Source organism: Lodderomyces beijingensis (assembly GCF_963989305.1).
Source record: "Lodderomyces beijingensis strain CBS 14171 genome assembly, chromosome: 6".
Classification (NCBI taxonomy): Eukaryota; Fungi; Ascomycota; class Pichiomycetes; order Serinales; family Debaryomycetaceae; genus Lodderomyces; species Lodderomyces beijingensis.
Genome location: NC_089975.1, coordinates 182021 through 209283, shown reverse-complemented (window position 1 = coordinate 209283; position 27263 = coordinate 182021). Strand labels below are relative to the sequence as shown.

General features: G+C 47.0%; 5 protein-coding genes across 5 annotated transcripts; 2 read left to right on the top strand and 3 right to left on the bottom strand. All coding sequences in view use genetic code 12, as the record gives it.

Annotated features, from left to right (window-relative positions):
• Positions 1-764: 764 nt before the first annotated feature.
• Positions 765-15626, top strand: LODBEIA_P48230 (uncharacterized protein; the record flags this gene model as incomplete). Its single annotated transcript, XM_066975087.1, has 1 exon — positions 765-15626. The coding sequence occupies one exon, from the start codon at positions 765-767 to the stop codon at positions 15624-15626; it is 14862 nt and encodes a 4953-aa protein (XP_066831761.1).
• A 182-nt stretch (positions 15627-15808) lies between these two features.
• LODBEIA_P48220 (uncharacterized protein) lies at positions 15809-16993 on the bottom strand (the record flags this gene model as incomplete). Its single annotated transcript, XM_066975086.1, has 1 exon — positions 15809-16993. One exon carries the CDS (start codon positions 16991-16993, stop codon positions 15809-15811), a length of 1185 nt encoding a protein of 394 aa, XP_066831760.1.
• Positions 16994-18066: 1073 nt separating this feature from the next.
• LODBEIA_P48210 (uncharacterized protein) lies at positions 18067-22659 on the bottom strand (the record flags this gene model as incomplete). The annotated part of the gene is made up of 1 exon (XM_066975085.1): positions 18067-22659. One exon carries the CDS (start codon positions 22657-22659, stop codon positions 18067-18069), a length of 4593 nt encoding a protein of 1530 aa, XP_066831759.1.
• An 87-nt stretch (positions 22660-22746) lies between these two features.
• Positions 22747-24333, bottom strand: LODBEIA_P48200 (uncharacterized protein; the record flags this gene model as incomplete). The annotated part of the gene is made up of 1 exon (XM_066975084.1): positions 22747-24333. One exon carries the CDS (start codon positions 24331-24333, stop codon positions 22747-22749), a length of 1587 nt encoding a protein of 528 aa, XP_066831758.1.
• A 610-nt stretch (positions 24334-24943) lies between these two features.
• LODBEIA_P48190 (uncharacterized protein) lies at positions 24944-25954 on the top strand (the record flags this gene model as incomplete). The annotated part of the gene is made up of 1 exon (XM_066975082.1): positions 24944-25954. One exon carries the CDS (start codon positions 24944-24946, stop codon positions 25952-25954), a length of 1011 nt encoding a protein of 336 aa, XP_066831757.1.
• Positions 25955-27263: the final 1309 nt, after the last annotated feature.

Genomic DNA, 27263 nt, shown 5'->3' with positions numbered 1-27263 from the left:
CAGACGCCACAGTTTGATCCGCCAACAACCGAGAGGAGATGGTGGAGCGCCGTATGAGCTCATTGGTTTGAGCTGAGGGTTTTCAAAGCTGTACCAGGGTGCAACTCCATAGTTCGCCGAAATTGCCAAAGTGTAGTTTACCGGGCCAGCGTGCAACCTCGAGAAATGGTTTTCTTAAAAAAAGAAAAAAAAAGAACGAAAAGAGTCTTTCAAGGATTGGGTGCTTCGGGAACCCTGCTGCTCAAGGGTTAGATAGACTCAACAAAACAGTGCAAGCACTTGAGAGAAAGAACTGTGTACTTGAGAGCATTTTTGAGGTGGCAGGCGTATGTAGTTTTGCAATTTTTCAAAAGTTTGCCAGAATTTATCACATATTTTGCAAAAAAAAAAAAAAAACTTGAACTTGAACTTTCAAAAATGCAGGTAAAGAGTATTTCAAGCCCTCTACGTTGTAGTTTCAGTGCAACGTTTACGTGTAACCTTTGTCTTTTGTCGGGCCAATTGGAGCATCTAAACTGTTGTGAGATGGATCCAATGTCTATCCACCAAGTTCGCCCTTAGGGGGCTTTAGGGGGCTGGCGAGATGAGTGAAACACAAAGAGAAAAGTCAATTGGTAGCAGTCCGATGACCATCGGATTTTTCATCGCTTTCATCTCCCAGACTGCCAGAAATGCCAGAAATACTGGCTCGAATCTCTCAAACTTCAACGCTCATCTAAGAAGGGCCAAAGTATATATACTAGACAAGGGGTATTTTGGTTGCCATGAGCGAAGCAAGCTCCACTATAGCAATAGACTTAGACCATGTACAGAAGTCATACAATGTATTCAGGAAAAACTATCCTGAAAAGAAGTTACCAAAAGAATTGCCATTCAAGTTCAACAGCCAGTTGTCTATGGAAGACAACTTGAACAACTTGTCTTTATTTGCATTGAGCTATCCATTACTAGCGTACTACTGTTACCAACCAATATACCTAGAGCTAGTCGCTCGCTGGATCAAGTACCCGTCGGTATTTGAAGAAGAATACCGCAAACATGGTGGCCCAAACACCAAGGCACCCGGTTCTCAACCAATCAAGGGCTCCATAATTTTACTAGCACTATCCAAGCTCCTTCATTTGTCTCACGAATACATCACTTTATTCAACTTGTTTCTTGAACGAAACGATTTTTGGAAAAGCCTATCCCCGACGTCTTCATCCTTGGAGCAGACGTTGTTGGCCTTCTACAGGTTGCTCCACTATAACTCAAACGAGTATAGACATTTCATCGATCCAGAGGTCTTGCATTCCATAGTGGAGCAAGAAGACTCTGAAAACCGTCTAAAAGTCTCGAAATATCTCGCGGTTCAGATCCTAGCAAAGTATCTCCTGGCGTCGGAAACAGTCCGAAATGCAATGTTGGAAAAGTACCAAATAAGCAACCACCCATTAATAGCAGCATATGAGGATTCTCTTCTCGACTATCATTTTCTTCCGCTTTTCGAGGCAAAGAGAATCGCCAATTTCAAAAGCTTGCCCAAGGTCTTAAAAATTGCTCCTTCTTCATCAAAAGACATTTTGATCAACACATCGGCATTGTCCACCAAGATGATATCATCGGTTTGCGGAGTTCTTGTTCCGCGGGTGATACATTCACGCACTTCACATTCATCACAATCATCTGCATTTGTCCCCACTCCTCATTCGATCCACGCGCTCAGGCAAATCGCCACATCTGTTCAAAGAAACGAACCGACCATGCTCGTGGGGCCCGCGGGCTCTGGCAAGACATTTTTGATCAACCACCTAGCCGAGGAAATGTCGTATCACGACTCCATAGTGAGGATCCATCTTGGAGAGCAAACGGACGCAAAACTTCTCTTGGGAACCTACGCCTCGGGCGAGAAACCAGGAACTTTCCAGTGGAACACGGGAGTCCTTAGCGCGGCCGTGCAAGAAGGCAAATGGGTCTTGATTGAAGATATAGATCAAGCACCGACGGAGATTTTATCCGTTTTGTTGACTTTGTTGGAGACAAGACAACTCAGCATCCCATCTCGCGGCGAAGTGATAAAGGCCAAGAATGGATTTCAATTGTTTTCGACGATCCGCCAAACAAAGGCTGGCTCGGTACCAGACATGATTGGTTCCCGCTTTTGGAAGCTTATCGAGTTGGAACCGCTCGCGGAGGCAGAGCTCAAGACTATTTTGTACGCCAAGTTCCCCCTGCTCGCAAGAATGGTGGACCACATCATGAACTGCTTCCTCGAGGTGCAGAAATTCTACGACCAACGCGCGTTCTTGTCGTTGAACCTGGGAAACCCGCCCAAACCAATTTCAAGTAAAGACTTGATCAAATTCTGCCGCCGTTGTGAAAAGCTACTTGACGGCGTTTCTGCTACTGTTGTTAGTGTTGATGGTGATGGTGATGGTGCCATAGAGGAATCTACTTACGACCATATCTTTGCAGAAGCTGTTGCATGCTTTGGAAGCTCTGTTGTGGAACCTAAAGCGATCGAGGTGCTTGTGAGATTCATCGGCGAGCAATTGCAGGTTCCCTCATCCAGAGTTGACCTATTTTTGGCGCGGAACAAACCTCATTTTGACAACGGCAGCGAATACTTGAGAGTAGGGAGGGCGGTGGTGGCAAAGCCGGACCCAAGTTCCAGGAAACTTGGCACGAAAAGTATGGTGGACGTCTCGTCATTCGCCAGAACCAACCATGCGCTCCATTTGATGGAAGAGTTGGGCGTTGCCGTGAGTATGGCGGAGCCTGTGTTGTTGGTTGGTGAAACTGGTACCGGTAAAACAACAGTGATTCAGCACTTGGCGAAACTCTTGGGTAAGAAACTCACCGTGATTAACCTTTCCCAGCAAACAGAGACGGGGGACTTGTTGGGAGGATACAAACCAGTCAACGTCAAGTCATTCGCCATGCCCATCCAGGAGTTTTTCGAAACCATATTTGTGACCACTTTTTCGGAGAAGAAGAATGAACGGTTCAGCAAGATTTTGTCTCGTTCATTCAACAATGGTCAATGGAAGAATGTTGTCAAATTATGGCTGGAAGCTTATAAAATGGCCGTTGCTTTCCTCGAAAAGCCTCGACGTGAGGACAACAAAAACAACAACAACAACAACAACAACAAAGACAACGACGAGAATGATATACAAGCCGATGAAGAAGGAAATCCCAGGAAAAAACGCAAATCGCGAATGGACAAGTCTTTTTTGCTCAAAAAATGGCAGGAGTTTCGTGTCATGTTGGACGAATTTGACGCGAGGTCATCAATGTCGGAGAATTCGTTTGCCTTTAGCTTCGTAGAGGGGTCGCTAGTGAGGGCTTTGAAGAATGGTGATTGGCTATTACTCGACGAGCTAAACCTTGCAAGTTCCGATACCTTGGAAAGCATTGCCGATCTACTAAACGAGTCGCTGAACCAAAGGTCCATCCTCTTGGCTGAAAGAGGCGACACCGAGCCAATTGCAGCTCATGCAGAGTTTCGGATTTTTGGCTGCATGAACCCTTCCACCGATGTCGGGAAAAGGGACTTGCCCATGAGTATTCGGTCCAAATTCACAGAAATGTACGTCCAGTCGCCGGATAAAGATTTGCAGGACTTGTTGTCAATCATTGAAAAGTACATTGGACGGTACTGTGTTGGCGACGAGAGCGCGGTCAACGATGTTGCCGAATTGTACTTGAAAGCGAAAACCTTGTCTAGTCAGAACCAGATTGTCGATGGGGCTAACCAGAGGCCTCACTTTAGCATACGTACTTTGACAAGGACATTGATATACGTGTGCGACATTGCTCGAATCTATGGACTCCGAAGGGCGTTGTACGAAGGGTTTTCAATGACGTTTTTGACATTGTTGGATGCCAAGTCGGAACTGATCTTGAAACCGGAGATTGTCAAGCACACAATTGGGAAATTGAGAAATGTCAAATCGGTAATGAACCAAATCCCTCCGATTCCCGCGGCAGGTGAATATGTCCAGTTTAGGCACTATTGGATGAAGCGGGGGCCCAACGAAATCGTCGCTCGCCCCAACTACATCATCACCCCATTTGTTGAAAAGAATTTGATGAACTTGGTGAGGGCGACCTCGGGGCGCAGGTTCCCAGTCTTGATTCAAGGTCCTACTTCCGCCGGGAAGACCTCGATGATCGAATACTTGGCCAGCATCACGGGGCACAAGTTTGTTAGAATCAATAACCACGAGCATACCGATTTGCAAGAGTACTTGGGAACCTATGTCAGCGATAGCTCTGGTAAATTGGTGTTCCAAGAAGGGGTCTTGGTGGAAGCTTTGAAAAAGGGCCACTGGATCGTCTTGGATGAGCTAAACCTCGCCCCCACCGATGTCTTGGAGGCATTGAATAGGCTATTGGACGACAACCGAGAGTTGTTCATTCCAGAAACACAGGAGGTGGTCAAACCTCATCCTGACTTTATGTTGTTTGCAACTCAGAACCCACCTGGATTGTACGGAGGGCGGAAAGTTTTGTCACGAGCTTTTCGCAACCGATTTTTGGAGCTTCATTTTGACGACATCCCCCAGGACGAGTTGGAGACCATTTTGCAACAACGATGCCAGATTGCACCAAGCTATGCCAAAAAGATTGTTGACGTTTACAAGAACTTGAGTGTCCAGCGTCAGTCCACAAGGCTATTTGAGCAAAAGAACTCGTTTGCCACATTGAGGGACTTGTTCCGGTGGGCCATGAGAGAAGCGGTGGGCTACGAAGAATTGGCAGTCAACGGGTACATGCTTTTGGCAGAAAGAGTGCGCAAACCGCAGGAGAAGGAGGCCGTTAAGGCTGCGATTGAAAGAGTGATGAAAGTGCAAGTCGACATGGAGTCGTACTACGACAAGTTTGACCTTTCTCCATTCTACGAGCGCGGCGGACTGATTGTCTGGACAAAAGCGATGCGTCGTTTAGCCGTGCTTGTTGTTTCGTCTATGAGGAACAAGGAGCCCCTCTTGTTGGTTGGAGAAACGGGGTGTGGCAAAACAACCATTTGCCAAGTCATTGCCGCGGTGAACCAGAAGGAGCTCGTTGCAGTGAATGCCCATCAAAACACGGAGACGGGTGATTTATTGGGAAGCCAGCGTCCCGTTCGAAACAAAGTGAGGTTGCAAGCGGAGTTGAAGGCGGACTTGGACTATTTTCTAGGACAAGTTGGAGTTGAAAATTCGGAGGCATTGACGATGGAGGAGAAAATTCACCAATTCACCAAGTCTTTGGGCCCCGACTCGAACTCCACGGAAACTCTTGCAGAATTAGCCCAGAAGATCAAAGAGAACTTGAAGTCAATGTCCATCTTGTTTGAATGGGCAGACGGGCCATTGGTGAAAGCCATGAAAAATGGAGACTATTTCCTTCTAGACGAGATATCGTTGGCAGATGACTCGGTTTTGGAACGGTTGAATTCGGTCTTGGAACCGGAGCGGAGCTTGCTACTTGCGGAAAAGGGAAACGAGGACGTCTTTGTCGTGGCAGCTGATTCATTCCAATTTTTTGCAACCATGAACCCCGGTGGAGATTATGGTAAGAAGGAACTTTCACCAGCCTTGCGGAACAGATTCACTGAAGTGTGGGTTCCATCGATGGAAAATTACAATGACGTGCAAGCCATCGTGGATACTCGTTTAGACAACAAACTGTTGACGCGTGCGGTGGTTGAGTTTTCCCGATGGTACGCGACGGAATTTGGTGGTGGTGGTGGTGGTGGTGATGGCGCTAGTAATGGTGTCATTTCTCTCCGAGACATACTTTCATGGGTTGAGTTCATCAACAAATGTGGCGCCTTCATGGACCCATCGGCGGCCGCGTTTCATGGAGCAGCGATGGTTTTCATTGATGCCATAGGTACTAACAACACGGCGTATCTTGCTGAGGATCCTAACCAGTTGGAGAATAAGAAGCGGGCATGCAGAGCAGAACTTTTGCAACTACTTGGGCAACCTGACATTGCTGCCAGTGTCGACACGTTGATCAGCGTAGACCAGGACAGATTTGTAGCTGGTCAATTCTCCGTGCCCGTGGCCATGGCAGCCGTTGGCTTTCAAAACAAGTTTGACTCCTCCTTTAGTTTGCACGCGCCCACCACGGCGGCCAACGCGATGAAGGTGGTGCGTGCGTTGCAGCTCAACAAACCGATATTGTTGGAGGGGAGTCCCGGGGTGGGCAAGACAAGCTTGATTGACACCATCGCCAAAGTTACTGGAAACCCCTTGTACAGGATAAACTTATCGGAGCAGACGGATTTGGTGGACTTGTTTGGGTCGGATGCTCCCGTCAAAGACGGCTCGGCGGGAGAATTTGCTTGGAGGGATGCTCCGTTTTTGAGAGCCATGCAGAGAGGTGAATGGGTTTTGCTCGACGAAATGAACTTGGCATCCCAGTCCGTGCTTGAAGGGTTGAATGCGTGCTTGGACCATCGTGGAGAAGTCTACATCCCCGAACTCGACAAGTCGTTCAAGAAGGACCCGAGTTTCAGAGTGTTTGCAGCGCAAAACCCGCAGTACCAAGGGGGCGGCAGAAAAGGGTTACCCAAGTCGTTTGTCAATCGTTTTAGTGTTGTGTACGTCGACACGTTGAACTCGGAGGATCTCTTATCAATTTTGAAAAGCGGGTTCCCACTGGTGTCGTCCACCGACAGTGCAAAACTAATCAACTTTATGTCCAAAATCGAAACCGAAGTAGTGAGAAACAAGGCCTGGGGCAATGCTGGATCTCCCTGGGAGTTTAATTTGCGTGACACCTTGCGATGGCTTACGATGTATTTGAGCAAAAACATCAACCAAGATTTACAGGTTTCGGACTTTGTGGACATGATTATATTCCAGCGGTTTCGTAACGAGGAGGATAGAGCTAACGCGCAACGATTATTTGTCGAGGAGTTTGGACACATCAAAAGACGCGATGGGTATTTCAACATTTCAGACAGTTTTATCCAATTCGGTGACGCTGTGTGCTTGCGAGACACGCTATTCCAATTCAACAATGGGAATGGGCTTCTCCCCTTGCAGTGCAACTTTTCAATTTTGGAAACTGCAATGCGAAGCGTTGCCCATTCGATCCCGTTGATCTTGACCGGTCCCACGGGCTCGGGCAAAACATGCATAGTGCGGTACTTGGCTAACTTGCAAGGAGCGCAACTCGACGAATTCTCGATGAACAACGACGTGGACTCAATGGACATCCTTGGAGGTTACGAGCAATCGGACGTCTCTCGAGAAATGCAGAGCGTGCTCAGTGAAGCGAAATTGACCATCTCACGCAATTTGTTGCTGAAATATTCGCTGTTAAGCAAAGGAGACAGCATGTCTCTGGAAACGACTTTGCAAGCGTTGGGAGTCCTTCGGGCAACTTTTGCAAACATGGTGACTTCAGACAATTTTGAGCAATTTTTCCACCAACTTGAGACCATTCCTGAGTTGACATCGAACGAGTTGATTACAAAAACTCTAGCTGTGCTGACAAAGTTGGCAAAGCCACGATCTTTGAAATTCGAGTGGTTTGATGGCCTTCTAGTTCAAGCCGTTCAAAAGGGTCACTGGTTGGTACTCGACAATGCCAATTTATGCCCTCCCTCAGTCTTGGATCGGTTGAATTCTTTGCTAGAGACCAATGGGAAGTTGGTCATCAATGAGTGCACGGCAGAAGATGGCTCTCCACAGGTGATTACGCCTCATCCAAACTTTAGGTTGTTCCTAACCGTTGATCCAAAGTACGGCGAGCTTTCAAGAGCAATGCGGAACAGAGGTGTCGAGGTATATTTGGAGCCGTTAAGCGCTAGGCTGACTCTATTCGACAAAGAGATCTTGGGTATGGGGACTTTCCCACTAGAGCAAGCAGCACCAACAGCCGCGTATGTCTTTGATTCAGATTCAAACATGAAGCGATTCAGCAACATTGTGGATTCTGTTACCCTGGGCTCGACAGCTATAGGCTCGTTGTGGTCCATTTTGCGCGCTGAAGAAGTTCTGTTTATCGAGAGTTGGGCCGAGTCGGTCAGAAATAGCACAGAATTTGACCAGACCGTAAAGAGCATGGCCAATAATCTACAGCAGTATTCCGCATTTTATTCTCAATTGGGACTGCTTGGAGGTGGTGGTGGTGGCATGACTCAGTCTTTGTACACTGAAGCAAATAAGATTGCTAGCGATGTGTTTGCAATTGACCCGCACTATGGCTCCCATCAAAGCCAGCACCCGTTGATCAACACTTCGATTGTATCCACATTTGCCGATGCCTATCCGTTGGTGAAGACGTGCGAGTCTACTATGCTTTTTGAAGTAGTTGGCGAGATGAAAGGATTGGGTTCAATGATCAGCCAGGTACAAGAGGAGGCATTGAACAAAAAGGTAGAGGACATGACCTATTTGGAAAAATCTGCTGCCTCGTCGCAAGGTAGAAGCATCAAGCAAATGAGCAACGCCGATGTTTTCCCGTTGATAGAGGCAATCTTTCGCGATTCGGTGGCTTTGCTTTCACAAAGCATGGATTCCTCACCATCCCGCGCCTTTGTCGTTGCTATCTACACCCCAGTTCACGAGCTTCTTGCAGTCACATTGGGATATGTTCAAATATTACACGAGAACAATGCAGCAAAGAATAGAGTGTTTATGGATTTGCTTAGGCACTGGGCTCTGTCCTACCCACTTTTGGAGACCACTTTTGCCCAAGGCTTGCTTGAAACCGAGTTAAAGACAGGACAGTCGATGAACCGAATTTGGGACAATTTCAGGGGCAAATACCCACCGACTCGGGAAGGCTGGGTGCAATACGAGAAGCTCACCAGCGTCATGAGAGACTTTGATTTCGTGGCCAAGAGGCTCTATCCTGAATCACGAGAAGCAGTAACTGCGCTTACTGAGGCATTTGGAGCTGTTTTCCGTTCAGTAATCAACGACGAGGGCTATGACCAATTGGCTCTTGATTCGCTCACCGTGAAGGCCATGGAGGAGATTGAGCATTTGAAGCTAAAGGTCTCTCTGTTTTCCAAAAGACGCCAAAATGCGTTCAAATGGGAATTTTCCTGCATTTGCAATATTTTGGAGAGCACGGGCGCTACGCAGAGGATACTGGATTTGTACATGTACTCAGACTGGTCGCTTATCGAATTGATTCGAAGCCGCGAGATGAAGCCATATCCCGTTATTTTTGAGATTTTATGTGGTGCCGGCGAAAGCAGCAAAGACGACAAAGTGGTCGAGGCTTTATTTGACAGCACTTTGGTATTGTCTTCCTTGAAGCAGGCGGCTCATTTAAAGGATACGGCAGTGAACCAACTCCAAGAAGTTGGCGAAGACGCAAAGCTTTTGTTTAGGTCCTTAACCGAGTCCTCAACGTCCATCTTGAGCCCCAAGGAGGCGGCTTTTTCCAGCTTGTTAATTGGCTGCTGTAAGCAATATTTAAGGGTGCTAAGCGTGGATCCAGACACGTTTGAAATAAAAGATCCGCTGGTGGACCCCCAGGTTCTTGTTGTTGTTGAGACGTATTTGATTCCTGCAATGTCGTTGGCCTCGGCGTCGGCATTGACAACGTCTCAACTTGGGAAAGCGTGGGTCATGTTTTCGTGCGGACTCATTATGCTATACGTTCCAGATCAACCAAATGACCCTGCAACCAAAGAATATGTCCAGTGGCAATTATATGAAGCTCAAACCAAGTACAATGGTCAACTCAAGTCTTCGTGGAACTCCATCAGACTGGTGACTCAAGGGGAAGGAACGCTGTTGTTAGAAACCACCCTTGATGAGCTTGACTCTCAAGCGCGACCAGAGAAACCAATCGTTTACAGGGGTCTGGACTCACTTGACGGTTTGTTTTCAGAGTGGAACTCCATAATGGAATCAACGGTGAACATTTTGGAAATCAAAAATTTGCTTACAGAGATGGAAACAAATGACCCTAAGGCAACAAGAAAGTTGGCAATATTGCAAAACAACATCTCCAAGTTTGTGGAGAGAATGAAGCGGAATTTCGCGGTCTTTTCTGATATAAATGACATTTTGGTTGGATATCTTTTAGGATTGAAATTTGGGCTTGAATTGTCGGCAATAGGAGCCATGGCCGCGACAATGCCCTCATTTTCAAAAGATTGGTTACTCAACACTTCGCAAATTTTGAGCTTGCCTTCAGTGAAGGTTGAATTTGAGAAAGCCCGTGAATTTGTCAAAAAGTTGGATTTGAGAGACCAAGCGGCCGAGTCTGTCATGATATACTTTTTAAGGCTAGGCTTCACCCACGACTCTGAAGAAATTGTTTTGTCATCATTAAAGTTTGTCTACTACCGTTGGAATTTGCGGAAGATGAAAGAAGAAGCAGAGGAGTCCGAAAAGGGCAACCTCTACAAGTACAAAAACTCCGAGGAAAACATCGAGGAAGATTTCCAATCCATGTTCCCTGATTTCGAAGACGTGATGGATATAGATGCCGAGTCGGGCAAGGCGAGAGACTTTGAAAACATTTACGCGAAGCTTGCAGAAGTGTACGTTGAACAGTACTCGAAACACCACAAGGCGGCCATTGATGTCACTGGTTTGACGAAAGAAGGGTGTCAAGTTGTGGATAACCTCCTGCCTTACGATATGCACCTAAACGCAACATCCACTTCCTCGTTGGCCGCTGTTATCAACCAAGCACATGAAGCGCATCGGGCCGTCATCACGAATGGATCCGTGAAGGATTTCCATTTCTACCGGGACGGAGAACCGAACGAGGTTGGCAAAGCGGGACACATTATATCGAGCTTAGCCATTTCGGCAAAGAAGTTATTGGACGAGTGGCCAGAGCACGCGACACTAAAAAACATTGTGTTTGCTTGTGATGAGTTTTTGAACTACCCCGTGAGCTTACCTTTGGGCAGATTTTTGCAGAAATTGGAGCAGATCTACACCTACATCGCTGAATGGCAAAAGTATTCCTCCAAGCATACGTCTCTCGAATCGCATTACGACAAGTTGACTTTGCTAATGGTTTCATGGAGGAAATTGGAGTTGTCTACTTGGAACTCGTTGTTTAAATATGAGGAAGATTCACTCTCGCTTAGAGTTGGCGGCTGGTGGTTTCACTTGTTTGAAGTGGTAATTGTACCAATATTGAAGAGAGACGAAGAAGAAGAGGGAGATGAAACTGTGGCAAATGATAGTGGCAATAGCAGTGTTCAGCTTTTGGCTGCGTTGAACTCATTCATGAGTAAAATCACTTTCGGAGAGTTTGCAAGCCGGTTGAATCTTTTGAAAGCATTCAAGAACCACGCTCAAAGCTTGAAGAACGGCCGTCTGACGCTGGAAGCATTGTCAAACTTTATCGAGTTTTACAGCCAGTTCAGCAGCCTCTTTGCCGAGAAAATCGCCGAGTCAAAGAGCAGATTGCAAAAGGAAATTTCAGAAGTCATTTTGTTGGCAAGTTGGAAAGATGTCAACATTGATGCATTGAAGCAAAGCGCCCGCAAATCACACACGAGTTTGTTCAAGATTGTGCACAAGTATAGATCCGTGTTGAGCTCGCCGGTTCAGCCAGTGATTGAGCAAGGATTGCCTACTGGGACTTCTGGTGTTAAGCAAGATTTTTTCAAAATCCCCAAGGTAGACGTGGAGCTGGTTATTATTTTGGATACCGATGCAAGTGGCCTTTCACGCATAACAACCTGGAAAGAAAGGCCCCAGAGGCTTCAGGATCTCACTATAGTCAACAAAAACATGAATGTTTACATTGAAAAAGTTTGCGCAGGTACTTTCCCGTCCATGTTGGACTTTGCCCAAGAAGTCGCCGAGGACATGAATGCACTTCGAAAGGAGACCCCTTCGCACTTGAGCGATGACAACAAAAAACTGGTGGCTGCTTTGAAAAATCAAAAGAGAAAGTTGCTCAGTGATACCATCAAGGAGGCAAGGCGTGCTGGGCTCATCACCAGTTCGCGTTCTGATATCCTCGCGACGCAGAGCTCGGTAAACTTGATACTCGCCAACTCCGCCAGTTTTCAACAGACATTGCTTGCCGGTTGCGATAACCAGTTTTTCAAAATATTGGAGATGCTTCCTCGTCTTCGAGCGGCAGCTTCGAACCCAGCGGGCGATGTTCCAGCAGTTGATGTGGAAAAAGCGCTCTCGGCCATAGAGCATTTGATTCACTTGTTGATAGTCAAGCGTCGACCATTGGCTACGTTTGCATCTCAGTACGCCCTTGTATCGGACCAGTATGGGAAGGACTTGTTGACGTTGGCAAGAATGAATGAGTCGAAACAACAGTTGATATCAAACCACACAAAGAATAAATTTTCTCAGGACTGGGCTTGGGCTAAAAGAATACGATCCTGGTTGCCCGGGTTGTTAGAGTATGCGAGAAATACCTTGTCCTCGTTGAGTTACTTTGGGACATCAGTGGATGCAGGTGCACTTGATCGCTTGCAATCGCAATTGGACAGCTTTGCTCAAATGGGAAATTTTGAAAATGGTCGCGTTGTCACCACCGAGCAGGAAGATCAAGTGGCAGAATTCCAGAACTATATAGACGGTTTGCTGTCCATTTTGAGAGACTGGAAAGGTGAGCATCCAGGCGCTGCATTCGTTGCAGATGTCATCACGGATTGGATAAACAACACCCATCCCGACTCCGTTGATTCTCTAGCTTCACCAACAGCAGGTATCGAGCAGTGCGAGCTCGAGTTTAGAGAACTTTCGTCTATGATTTTGGTATCTGTTCAGAAAATCACGGCAGTCAAAAACGACATTGGTCGCGACGACGACAACTGGCTCACCGACTCTCAAGCCCGGATCAGCGAATTCATGAACAAAACGCACATTGAAAAAGTTGCGTCAAAGCTTAGTCGTTGCATTGCAATGGCTGGTTTGCTTCCTTCTTCCAAGTCTAAGCTAATTTCCGTTCTAGCTGCATTCACTTTGCCGCTAGTGAGGAGCTATATTCATTTGTGCGCGGGAATACTCGAGAGAGCTGCCAACCAGTACGACGACTTGTCCAGTGCTACAAGAATGTTGTCCTCTCTGCTTTACGCGTTGGCCACAAACGGTTTCTGTTCCCCAGAGCCACCAAGTGAGCAGAAAGAGGACCAAAACTTGCAAGATGGAACAGGGTTGGGAGATGGTGAAGGAGCGCAAAACAACTCCAAGGATGTTGAAGAAGATGATGATTTGACGGAGAATGCCCAGCAGCCCAACGACGAGCAGAAAAAGGATGATGACAAAGGCGATGATGAGGATGATGATGCGGTGGAAATGGAAGGCGACATGGCTGGGGAGCTCGAGGATATGTCCGATCAAAGCGACGAGGGTAAAGATGAAAATGACGAAGGTGAACAAGACTTGGACGAAGAAGTTGATGATTTGGATGAGTTAGATCCTAATAGCGTGGATGAGAAAATGTGGGACGAAGAAGCCGAGGAGGACAGTAAAGAGAAAGAATCGGACAAGCTTCCAGAAAACTCTACCAAGGACGACGAGATGGAAGCAAACGATGAAGAGGATCTGCAGCACCCAGATCAGAAAAAAGAAGAAGCAGAGGGCGCAAATGACAGCGGAGGAGATGAAGAAGAAGAAGGGGAAGAGGAAGATGATGTTGGTGAACAAGAGGATCAAATAGACAGCAAGGGTGAGCAGCTTGAGGAAAGTGTCTCTGAGTCTGAAGTTTTGGATCTACCGGACGATATGAATATCGATGGTGACGAGGACGACGAGGAAAAGAATAATGAGGAGGACTACGATGAGGAAGACAATAATGAAGGCCAAGAAAGTGAAGGTGAAGGTGAAAGTGAAAGCGAAGCGAACGCTGACGCTACAAATAAGGACGATGACACGGATGCTGAAGAGGAGGAAAACATTGAAGGAGAAGCTACGGAACAGAAAGAGCCAGAACAGGATCAGACCGAAGCCGAAGCCGAAGCTGATGCTGAACAGGAGCCTGAACAGGAGCCAGAACAGGAGCCAGAGCCAGAGCCAGAGCCTGAAGCAAGTGGTGAGGACGGGAATGAGGTTGATGAAGACACTAACGAGAAAAACGAAGGCAAAGAAAAGGACTCCACCGAGAAAGGTGCAGGTGGATCCGAGGCGAACGTGGACGACGAAGACGTTGACAAAGACACTGCAATGCAGGAAGAGGATGGCGAGTCTGGGAAAGGCGTTTTGGCGGCACAACATGACAGCAGTGGAGATACCAACACTGGTCCGCAGGATACATCGAATGAGCCAACTGAAAAGCCAATCCAAGACGAGGCTAGAGCCGAGGCCAAGGAGTCGCTCAAACAGCTTGGCGAATCTCTCAAGGAGTTTCATCGCCGTCGTCAGGAAATTCAAGAAGCCGTGGAGGAAGAGATGGAAGAGGAAGCTGGTGAACGGGCCGATGAATTCCAACACAATCCAAATAGCGATGCAGATGTGCAAGCTTTAGGTAGCGCTACCGAGGATCAGGCGCAAAAGGTTGATGAAGACATGGCGATTGACGAAGAAGATGAACCAATTGATCAAAGAGAGGCTACAGCCAATGACCAGGCGGACGCAAGCGAGGAATTGAATGCCGATGAAGTCGATGATGATGAAGTTGGTGATGGTGGTGGTGGTGGTGGTGGTAGTGGTGATGACGATGGTGACGATCAACTGAAGTCCGCTGCATTAGATCAAGTTTCTGAGGAGCAACAAGGTGATCAAGTGAATGGACTTGAAGAGGATGATGACGACGACGATGAGTCAGACAAAGAGAGTATTGTTGAAGATGAGCTCCATACTCATGATGATCAACCTCCTGTTCCTTTGGATGATGCTCGCCAGTTGTGGAGAGAAAGCGAGCAAGCCACTCTCGAGCTAGCCTCAGGTTTGTGCGAACAATTGAGATTAATCTTGGAGCCCACTCTCAGCACTAAATTGAAAGGAGATTACAAGACCGGGAAAAGGTTGAGTATGAAGCGGATAATCCCATACATTGCATCTGATTTCAAGAAAGACAAGATTTGGATGAGAAGAACAAAGCCGTCCAAGAGACAGTACCAAATCATGATTGCAGTTGACGACTCAAAGTCCATGTCCGAGAGCAAGTCAGATCGGTTGGCTTTCCATAGCATAGCCTTGGTTTCCAAAGCATTGAGCCAGTTGGAGAGTGGCGGGTTGTCCATTGTGCGATTTGGAGAAGATGTCAAAGTGGTGCATGCATTTGATAAGCCGTTCAGCAACGAGACTGGTGCCAGAATCTTCCAGTGGTTTGACTTTAAACAGTCGAAAACAGACATCAAGGCTCTTTGCAACGAATCGCTAAAGATCTTTGACGAACAAAAAGTGAACAATAAAGCCGATTTGTGGCAGTTGCAGATAATCATCAGTGATGGAGTGTGTGAGAGCCACGAGTCGATATTGCGGATGGTGAGAAGGGCACGTGATGAGAAAATCATGATGGTGTTTGTTGTAATTGATGGTGTGAATCTGAAGGAGTCAATCATGGACATGCAACAAGTGCGGTACGAGCAAGACCCCAATACCGGTGAAAATGTTCTCAAAGTCGAAAAGTACCTCGACTCTTTTCCATTTGAGTTTTACGTGGTGGTCAAGAATATCAACGAACTTCCAGAAATGCTTGCGACGATTCTTAGACAGTACTTTGCAGAGGTTTCTACAATTTAGTTAGACTTTAATCTACGCAATTATTTATTATTAGCAAAAAAACATTTGTATGTTCTCTAAAAAACCAAAACCTACTCCCATGGACCCAATTTTTTTTTTTCTTTTATTTTCCTGATCTTTCTAATTTTTCTACTTTTTGTATCCTTTGTTTCCCTCCTCTTTCCATTTCTGTCGTTTTGTAGTTATTTCCCATTCAATACCACTTTTGCCACCACGATGGACATGTCATCGACTTTGCCGCCGCAACTGTGGTGTGTGCTTCCCGAGTTTTTGTTTAGAACCAGGTTCACTTTTTCATTGTATGGGGTGTATGCATAGTCGTCAAACGCCACTTCCTTAGCCTTGATGAGCAATTTGTTTGCCACAGTTTTCAAGTTGTTCTTTTTGACATTGACAAACTCGCTGATGTAGCTGACGATTTCTTCCTCGTACAAGTTGTCGGTGATTCCGTCGGAGCACACCACGATGTAATCGTTCTCTTGTAGTTTGAACAGTTCAATCCAGGCAAAGTCAGAGGGCATTTTGGACATTGTGTTTGTGCCGATTTGAGTTGGACAAAAGCCTTCGCCCATTTCCTCCTTGTTTGTAGCAATGATTTTATTCTCTCGAATGATGAAGATTTTGGAGTCACCCACACTGATCATCAAAATCCGGTCGCCGCTGATCATGCCCAAGATCAATGTCGATGAGCCGCTTAGCTTTTGCAAGTCCATAAGGTGCGATGTGTGCAAAAAGGAGTCATCCAATATTTCCTCGATATCTCTTCGTTTCAAGTGGTGCGGAGAATGGCTGATTTTGTATTCCGTCATTAGTCTGCTAAACGTCTCAACAATGGATCGGGACCAGATGCCCGAGTTGGCGAGGGAGCCGTCGCTTTCCCAGCCACTAACGCCATCGGCGATGGCCAAGACCGAGGGAGAAACAAGCATGGTATCGTCGCCTGCCTTGACGCTGAGGGTATCACTAGGCGAGCCCTGGGGTCTTCTTCTTGGTAATAGCGAGTTTAGCTGGGTCGGGTCGGTCAAGTCGCTTAGCGAGTTGATGGACGGGACTATCGAGTCTGAGTGGAATCCAAACGAGGCATAACCAAAGTCAAACTTGTACTTGTCGGCGACAATCTTTTTCAACTGCTCTCTTGTGAATAAAGGGTACTGGACATAGGGGATACTCTCATCAACAGTGTCTCTAGGTGTCTCGTCTTCCGAGTTGCCAAAGCCTAGAAAGTAGTTTCGTGCTCCCCTAAAGATGGACGAGGACGAATAGCATCTCTGCAACAGTCGCGTGTTCTTTTTTAGTCGGTGGCAACGTAGCGGCTGATTCCATAGCGGGAGTTTTCTACTGGCAATCAGTCGGTATTGTCGATACATTCCGTCCCTTGTGTGAAATATATCACCGGTGTGGAAAGGACAGTTGGCAGGGGACACACAAGAAACTCTGTGGGTGGATTGGGCCTTTCAATCAAACACCAGACTTGGTTGTAAGTTATATGATGCGGGGATGGGGGGTAAGGTCTCTCTTTTTCTCTCTCTCTCTCCGGTACTTTCTTGATCCCTGAGTTTGAAGAGGAGACGACAATAGATTGATGTGAATCACTAGCAATAATAATCTGATATCAACAGATGAAATATACAGTTGCCAAAGGGGGATCTGTTTTTTTTTTTTTTTCTTTGCAAAAGTTTTCCTCGTGAGTACTGGAACCGGTAAAACCATCTCTTGATGCCACTGGCTGTTTTATGTCTCGAATATAATCACTCACAAATTAACCCCCACGACACAAAAGCGGATATAAACGAAAAAAAAAAATTGGGGGAACTTTTCAAAACAGCTGAGATGTCAAATGCCCTCCAATAACCTCCAAAGCCCGCTCGAAGGGCGATGGGGGAAGAGGTCTAGAGATGAGGAGTGGGAATAGAGGAGAGGCTCTTCAACATAGTTGGTCCTATACTGCACTGGAAGCTCAATCGAAACGGGGAGCTGCTCATCGAGTCCACACATTCTTGGTCTCTGGCTGGTCCAGAAAGACAACTGTCAGGGCTAAAAAATTGAAAGAGCGTGCCATCCGATCCGCTGTTAACTTAGTAAACTTTTCAACCTGTTGTGCTCTGTGTGCGACGCGGGCATCTTGACCAGATGGGATGGTCCTCATGTCCGGTTTCTTAAAATAGACCAGACAACGGAGGATTATCCGAGATATTCCTTAGCGGGACTGCAGGTAGCGACCCCGCTAGTGGGGCGGTTGATAATAGAAGGTTTACGAATTTATCCGAGTGTCCGAAAAAAAAAATATATATACAATGTCCCCGCTCTGTTTCGCGACACAGGATCCGCGACATTACATAGAAGCATGTTTACCTGTTAGTGTGTGTATATATTCATATATCTACAGATACAAGACTCGTATTTATGTTCTCTGCGTGGGTTCATTGATTCCATCATTCAGTCATTCATTCAACACGGCTTCGCGTATTACGTCGTACGGCGCATTGAATCCAGTATGGATTGTGAATTGGGCATCGCCCTGGTTTATCAACATTTCAAACCCGGGTATCACTTGCCACTGTTTATTGTCGCTGGCCAATTTCATTATTGGCGTGATTGCTGGCTTGTACGCTGCTTCCAACAAATAACCCTTGTTGCTGCTCAATACTTGCGTCAATTTGGCTAGTAAACCTTCGTCCAAGGGTCTATCTGCTGGTACGCACGACATAATCAACGAAATGTCACTAGCCTCCGGTGTCAAGATTTCGAGATTGTATTCCTGTGGGAAACTCTTGATCAAATCGTGCAATTTGGCTTCTGTTCTGTTGAGCAAGTAGATTTTCTCGCATCCCAATTGATGCAATGCGTAGATGGCGGCTCTTGAAGTGCCGCCTCCGCCAACAACCAACCCATTACCTCCCTTGGTGAACCCGCGTTGTTTAAATGAGTTTGTAATGCCGATCCAATCTGTATTGTCACCTAAAAGCTCAGATGTAATTGTATTAATGGCACCGATGATCTCTGCCGAGGCCGACAATTTCTTACAGTACTTTTTCATGTCCAATTTCAACGGAATCGTGATTGCCAACCCGCCGAAATCGCTTTTGGTCATCAATTCTTGGTATACTTTATCAGCATCGTCCGATTCAAAGCGATCAAAATGGTAAGGCAAACCCAATGCTTCGTAGCCTGCGTTGTGCAATGAAGGCGATCTAGAATGCCCAACTGGCGATCCAACAACCCAAAACTTTTTTTCGACGAATCCGCCAATCTGGAAAAAGGCCCTGTTGATTTCCTTCAACGACAATTGACCAACCCCCGCGGGTTTATTGGTGATTAATTCATGAGTCACTGGAGTCAACACTTGGTTCAAGACCCTCGACAATTTACCGCGTGGGCCCATGTTTATCGCAATCAAGGGAACGGTGGCGTTTTCGCTTCTGAAATTCTCCAAGGTCAAGTTATCCTTGAATTCAGTGGCCATACCAACCAATTTAACAACATCGGCATTGATTGCCACACCGTGGTTATATTTACTCTTCCAAAACACATTGTCCCATTTCAAATCACCAGTAAAGTCATGGTGGGACGCGAGAATCTTGGTGTTGCCTCGATTGGCAACCACATTTTCAATAGTGGAGTTTTTCGAAATCAATTGTAGGTCAATAACATCGACTGCCATTTTCAATCCAAACAACAACAACCGCTCAATAGCTGCATCTTCATCCAGAATTCCTCCGCCTTGAGATTTGGTCCTGATTGTGTAAATAATGGGCAAATCTGTCAAGCTTCTCAAAACTCCAATCTGTTCAGCAATAAAATACTCATCCTGCTGAGCCAACAAGTCCACACGGAGTTCAACTGCATTGGAGCCGGCTAAGACCTTTGGAATGAGCTCTTTTTCCTTTTTCAAATCGGGCCATGTCAATGTGACAAATGACGATCTACTAGCGGGTATTTCAAAAGTTTCCAACCCAGTTATCTTGGCCACGTATTTCAAAAACGTCTTTTTCAAGTCGGAAAATTCCCTCTCGGTTGAGCAATGAGTCGAGTAGAAGTAGTAGTTGGAACACTCGTGGTACCATTTCTCTCTTCTAAGCCAAACATCTCTCACTTCATGCGAGTATGCTGGCCTGGTTGCATCTGCGCTCAAAAAGGTAAGGGTCTCCTCCAAGTCGCGGTGTAAATGCAACACAATCCCTTTGCTCGAGATAAAGTCTTTCAAGAGCGCTCTGGGTTCAGCACCTTCCACGATGCCACCGCCTGTTGCCAACACATACCCATTGCCAAATTGAACCAAAGCCTCTTTCAAGACCTTGGTCTCTTCCTGACGGAAATGCTCCCATCCTTTATCCTTGATGAGTGTTTTGATATCAACACCAAGTTTCTTCTCCAAGTACTCGTCCAAGTCCAATATTTGAAAGCCCAAGAAATCAGCTAACCATCTCGACAAGGTGGACTTGCCAGCGGCTCTCATTCCGATAACCACAATGCTCTTGCTTCCATTATTAGCTGGCTCTCTGGCACTATTTTCAGCTTCAAATCCTTCTAATGTGCAGTTGAATTGCGAATGCAATACATCCCACCAACCGGGCCACGTCTTGCCTGTAGTTGACCTTTCCTGAATCAAAACAGGCTCTTTACACAATCCAGCCAATAATGAAAACGACATTGCCACTCTATGATCGTCATAAGTCTTGACTCCTCTCAGTGACGGAGTCTTCAATTCCAGAGGCTTTACGCCCGTCACGGCAATACCATCCTCAGTCTCACGTGCCGAGACGCCAAACTTTGCCAACTCATCAACCATGGCCTTGATTCTATTGCACTCCTTGACTCGTTGATTGGCTATGCCTGAAATCGTGGTTGTGCCTTGTGCCACAGCCGCCACCACCGATGCCGTCAAAAACGCATCAGTCATGGGCTCCATATCAATAGACGAAAGCGCCACCAATTGGCTCAAGGGTGGACCCGTAACTGTAGTTGAATGCGCTGTTTGCTCAACTTTACAGCCCATCGGTCTCAACACGTCAACGGCAAATCTCGCGTCTCCTTGAAGCGACGACGAGCCAATGTTTGGCACCGTGCATGATGTGTTTGTGAGCGCGGCAAATGCCAAGGGATATGTTGCTGACGAGGCGTCGGACTCAACCACATACTCACTGGGGTTCTTGTAGACGCCCTTTGGAATGTGGTAGGTGTAGCCTGACTTGGTGACCTTGATGCCAAAGTCACTCATCATTGCGCAGGTCATGTCAATGTACAACTGAGAAATGGGTTTGCCCCCAACCAAGGTCAATGTGACGCTTTCTTCAGCATATGGGGCACACATCAAAATGGCAGAGACGTATTGAGACGACGTTGTTGCTGCCAACTCGATCTTGCCACCTTTAAAGCCTCTTCCAGCGGCAATCTTTAACGGAAGAGAGCCTGTATGGTTAAGATAGTCAACCGACGATCCATTGGCCCTTAGTGCGTCGACCAATGCACCTATTGGACGCTCCTGCATTCTCGAGTTACCGGTCAAGACTATGGAGTCACGTGATTCGTCGTCGCATTTGATCAAGGATGCGACGGCGGTGAGAAACCTCGACGCCGTGCCGGCGTTCCCCAAGTACAACTCTTCTTTGCAGGCGTACAAGTTGCCGCTGTTGCCGCTAATAACAATCGTTTCACCGTTATCCTCAAACGCGACACTGGCGCCTTTCAAAAGGACCAATGCGTCGAGCATGTGCTTGGTGTCGTCCGAGTGTAACAAATTTTTAATTTTGACAGTTCCTTGACCCAACGCAGCCAAGATCAAGGCTCTGTTGGATATCGACTTGGACCCGGGCGGGGTTATGGTGACCGCGGCGCCTGGCTGGGTATTGAACGGGTGAACTAGCACTTCATTCGTGAGCACAAACTTCAAGTCTTCCTTTGATATTTGGTGTGCTTTGGACTGGTAGCATTTGCCGATTGCCTCGAGAAGAACGCATCTGATGTTGCTTCCGTCATTCTTTTTGTCAATCAACATCTTCTTGATGAGGGCGTCGATTTTCAAGTCGTGTTTCTTTGAGCCGACGATCTTGGAAAACTTCTTTTCGTCAACAGATACGGGCAAATTGTAAGCCGAGAGACACTTGGAAAGTCTCGCCACAGCCGAGGGGGGCAAGATGCCAAGGTAGCGGGATAGTTCAGCCTCCTTAATCATACCTATAGAAACACATTCGCCGTGAAGAGCTTCTGGGGTAAGCAAAGCCTCGATTGCGTGTCCAATCGTGTGGCCAAAATTGAGCAAGTTTCTCAAACCGCCCTCCTTTTCATCGGCAGACACAACCAACGCTTTAACACGCACCGACCCTAAAACCGTCTTGATCAAGTCTTGCTTTATGTTTTCCAAGTTGGGGCTCGCAGACGACACCTCTGTGAGAAACTGGTTGGCGAAATTCTCCAACCGGGTAAACTCGGCCTCGTCCCATATCGCAGCGGTCTTGACCACCTCTGCCATGCCGTTGATGAGTTGTCTTTTTGGAAGCGTTTGTAAAAAGGATACATCGCAAAACACGTACTCCGGTTGGTGGAATGCTCCAATAAAGTTCTTTCCCAATTCCGTGTCAATGGCGGTTTTGCCTCCCACCGATGAGTCCACCATGGCCAACAATGTCGTGGGCACTTGGACAACTCTTACTCCTCTCATGAACGTCGCGGCGACAAAGCCAATCATGTCTCCAATGACGCCTCCACCTACCGCCAAGATGACTGTGTCCCTTGTGCATCCTTGCTGCAAAAGAAAGTCTTCGACGGCAGCCTTGGTTTTCCTATTCTTGTTATTCTCCCCTGGCGGAACGAGGTAGCTCAACAACCTCGACTCGGGCCTCTTTTGTTCAAGTTTCGCTTCAAAGCTGCTTTTCAATTTGGCAAAAGTGTCGGTCTCCGCCATGTTGGTATCGGACACAATGACATAAGTGGAAGAGGCCAACTTGGTGATGGTCTCCTCCACAATGTGCTCTTGGATGCCGTAGCCCACATGTATTGTCTCTTTGCCCAATATGGGCACCTTTTCAATTGACATTGAATGATGGGGTACTGGGTTATTGAGGTTATGTATGACTGATTCTGAAAAATTCAAATACTCAGAAAGAAAAAAAATTTGTTTGTTTTATGACGCACAGCAATGCGATTTTATATATTCTAAACACTCGCCGGCAGAGCCATTGGGGTTATCTAATTGCCATATAAATACTTTATCCGTCACAGGTTTCATCCAGGGGCCTGGCTTCTTGCCTAGTTCGTTGGCGATTGTCTTTCCCTCGAGCAATGGTTTGAGATTATGCACGTCTCGAAGGTTGAGCTCTTTCACTGCCGCAAACAACTTTTCGTATTTTGCAATTGTCGTCTTGATCGAGTTTATTTGCTCATTTGGGATTGATACAGGTTCCGGGGTTGTTGGTAATGGGTTTTCTATTCGCACGCCGTGGATGCAGTCGATGAAACATTGCACGAGCAAGTTGAGATCGGCAAACCCGGGAAATTTCCTCAAATATAGCCCCAAGTCCGACCTCTTGACGCTGGTCTCGAAGAAACTGTCAATCGGCAGCCTGTCGGCCATGTTGATCGCGGTGATTTTGAGTATATCGCTTTTTTTGCATTTCAACCCCATGCGTAGGAGCTGGTCATAGACGTCTTTGTTCTTGACTCGTGGCACAACGGAATACGGGTGCAAGATCATCGAGAGCCAAAAGTTGAATTTAAAGTCGTCGTCGAAATCTCGGTACGCCTGCAGCATTTCCACCGTTGTGGAGCTGACCTCTTGCTCGAAATACGGGAAAATGGCGCTGGCTGCTTGTAGGTGGTGCGGGATTCTGTCAACTGAACTTTTAAGGGCATTTCTGTCAAACTGCTGCTCCAACTCTTCCACATAAAACAAACTCTCCACCAAGTTGCAGTTGTAGATCAACCGCAATCCGTAGCTCGGGTTCGCACTCACGAGGGCCTTGCGCAACTCGATCTCGATTCTCTCTTTACTTATCTTGGTCAGAAGAGCCTTTTGATTGTGGATTTCCATCATTGCCTCCAACGTGGAGCGCTCAATGACAAAGTTGAATTTGCACGCAAACCGGATCAACCGAAGTATCCGCAACGGATCGTCCAAAAATGTCCGCACTGGTGGCAATGGTGTTTTCAAAATGCCATTTTTCAAATCCAGCAAACCCGTGCCTGTGAAATCCTCCACCTTCAGGTCGTTCATGTTGTAAAAAAGTGCATTCAAAGTGGCATCTCTCCTCATTGCGTCTTGCTCGGGAGTGCCAAACTCAATCACGGGCACCCGGCTATCGTCCGAGTATTCCTCTGACCTCAAATTGACAAAGTCCAAGTCTACATCGTACAACTTGGTCGTGCACGTTTCCAAATGCTTCGACTTTAACGGGTTCATCTTGATGGTGTGGACGTGTCGCATCGAAAGCTCGGGGTCATGCTGCCTCAAGTACGCTTGTAGCCCGGAAACAAACTCCTCCCCCAGGAGGTGGTCCACCGCGATATCAATGTCATGGCTCTCCCTGCCCAAGAGTTTGTCACGAACCCAACCACCGGTGATCCTCAACGTGAGCGGCACTCCGCCATTGTCCTGGTAGTATCTGCAGTAGTCGACAAGCAAGTTGCGTATCTTTAGTTCCTGCTCATCCAATACTATGGAATGCATCGAGCGGTAAAACAGTTTATACGTGAGACCTAGCCGTCTGAGCATAAAAGTCCTCAACGTGATCTCTGGGTCCAAGGAGCGAAAGAAAAAAAAAAACAAAGATTAACAAATGGTAAAAAGAAGAGAGAAGACAGAATGTGATGATCAACAGGTTGGTGATGGAAATAAAGGTGGTGGAGAAAAAAAAAAAAATGAACGAAGCGGGAATCGAACCCACGTCTTCTGCTTGGAAGGCAGAAATAATAACCACTATACGATTCGTCCTCTTTTCTGCTAGGAAGGTGGAGGTTTTTAATATAGTAGCTATAAAATTGCTCACGCTGCACAAGAACGACAAAGGGAGATCTTCTGACTGGATCTGGGGGGTCGATAAAAGTTGCAATGAATGCTGGTTTTTTTTCTTTTCCACTATTTGGTCTTTGCTGACAATAGTGTGGTCCATCAAGTGAGACGATGTTTTAGGACTGGCCTCACTACCAGCGGTTGTAGGGATATGCGCGCTTCGGCTCCGTCTCGGCAGTTATATTTTTTTTAGATAAGAGGCAAAAAAAGGGGATCCTTGATTTTTGATTTTCCCCACACCGGCTCGTCTTTTCACTCAACACGGTGGATTCTTTGTTCAACCAGTACACTTTTGACAAATTGAGCAAGGATGATGGTCTTGAGATTCTCCAAACTCGTGTCCCTGAGAACTAAAGACGTCTACAGGAGAGTTGAAAGGGCAATCAAAGAGTTTTCGGAGAATCTCCAACGTGAAGTTCATCAAACCCCGCAGTTACCATCTCGGACCCCCAAACCAGCCTATGCCAGAGTTCCTGCTCAGAATAACGGAGGCAGGCCCAAGGTCTTTGTCCGTGACTTTTCTACATATTCACCTCCACATTGGCGCTATTCGTTCAGATTAACACCACATAGGCCCATCGTGCATCCGCTCAAAAGATCGTCACAGGTTTTGAGAACGTTAAATCACGGATTCGTGTTCAAGAACTTTTCAGAAACTTACCAAAACAGCTTCCGTTTGAAAATGTACCACCAGGGCTTGAGAATGACCTACAAGTTGTTTTTCCTGAATTTGAGAGCTTTCCACAAGTCCTCGGCTAGTTACAAGATTGCAAAACCCATGGCTCGTGCTGAAGCAGTGGACAGTAACAATGACTCCGTTAGCAGCCATCTTGATTTTCCAGTCAACTTTAGCATAGGCGTTCACAACAAGACATATCTCACAGGAGACGTGTTGGATGACATATTCTTTAGCATTGCCGCTTTCCAGAACAAACTCAATGAAGTAAAGAGCAATTTGAAAAAGGTTTTTGAGTTGGGAGAACTCCCCATTCAATACCTCGCGGAAGCCAAAGTGCTTCGTGTATATTTCCCCAACTGTGATAAGGAGAGGTTGGAGAACTTGTGCAGGGAAAAAGAGGTTACTGCAGGTGTGATTGTGGAGAAAGCTACGAGTGCTGAGGCTTCTCGCCAAGCTCCCATGAGTCCAACTTTTGAAGACATTCTGAGTGGTAGTTTTGACTTTAGCTGCAGTAGCGACGACATCTTGAGTTCCAGCTCAAGTGAGCTAGACATTCATTTGACAGACAGTGTAGTTCGGCCGGTCCAAGTTGCTGTTGATGGGAATGTGAGCATCAACGAAGAATACCACTGGGTATCTATTTAAATAGTCTTTATTTTTTTACGCGTTTTTAGTTTTAGCAAATGCGATTGGAAGTTGATGTGTCGGAACGAAATGGCCATCTGAAGCATCATTTAAGGCTTGACTGTGATTGGCCAGAAGTTGGTAAAATCTGTAGACGTAGAAAAACTGGGGCGAGCATCACTCAGTAAAATATTTTCGCCCCACTTGAGCAGTCGCGGAGCATGTATGAGCCAACAGCTGGAAGCAAAAGATGCTGCTGAGATGGCACTAGCGTGGTTGGCCCTGAGAAATTGTTAGACGCTTGGCAAAGGACCGTGAGTCCCTCGTGCCACGTGTTCTGTATTGAAATAATGGGAGAGTGCGCACGAAAAAAAAGACAGCTTGGGTGAATTTTAGAGTGGTAGCGCACTTGCATTGCCATTTGCCGAAAACATTTCACGGAGTCATAAACTGGGTGCTTGCAGCTTACTGAGTCAAGTTAACGGTCTAGTATATATATGGTCATACTTATCTTTAGCGGTGTATATTATCTTTTTTGTCATTTGACAAGTGAACAACTATTCAGTTTTGGTGGAAGCCACAATTTCGCCGTGAAACCCCACTGTTGAAACAGGTGGAAAAAGCGAAAAGTTTGCGATTTTCGGTGATCAAGAAGAACGCAGACTATACCAGCACCGTTACTGGTCCATCTTGAGCACCAGGCAACTCCAAAGAACACCAAGCATTGGAAGCCACTACAGTGTTAAATCATTTATACGCTTGTTGGATCAGAGTCTGACATTCCCCTTACCCCAGCTTACCAGCTTAAAAACCAACCCCCCCCCCCCCCCCCCCACCTCAGTCAACACCGACCACCGATGAAAGCAGCACGGCTCTCTCGCGGCGCGTACCTCTCGCGGGTGATCCGGGTGGACCAGGCGGGCGAGTTGGGCGCGGACTACATCTACCGCGGGCAGATCTCAGTCCTCTCGGCCAGGCACCCCCACTTGAGGCCCGTGTTGAAGCACATGTGGGAGCAGGAGCAGCAGCACCGAAAAACATTTGACCGGCTCCAAGTTGCCCGGCGGGTGCGGCCGAGCCTCTTGACCCCCGTGTGGAAGGTCGGGGCCATGGCGTTGGGCGCGGGCACGGCGTGGATGGGCCCCGAGGCGGCGATGGCGTGCACGGAGGCGGTGGAGACGGTCATCGGCGGGCACTACAATGGGCAATTAAGGGAGATGAAACAGATAGCCCCAGAGGTGTCCTTGATGAGGACAATCTCCCAATTTAGAGACGACGAGTTGGAGCACCTCGGGACGGCTGTTGAGCACGGCGCGCGGCGCGCGCGACC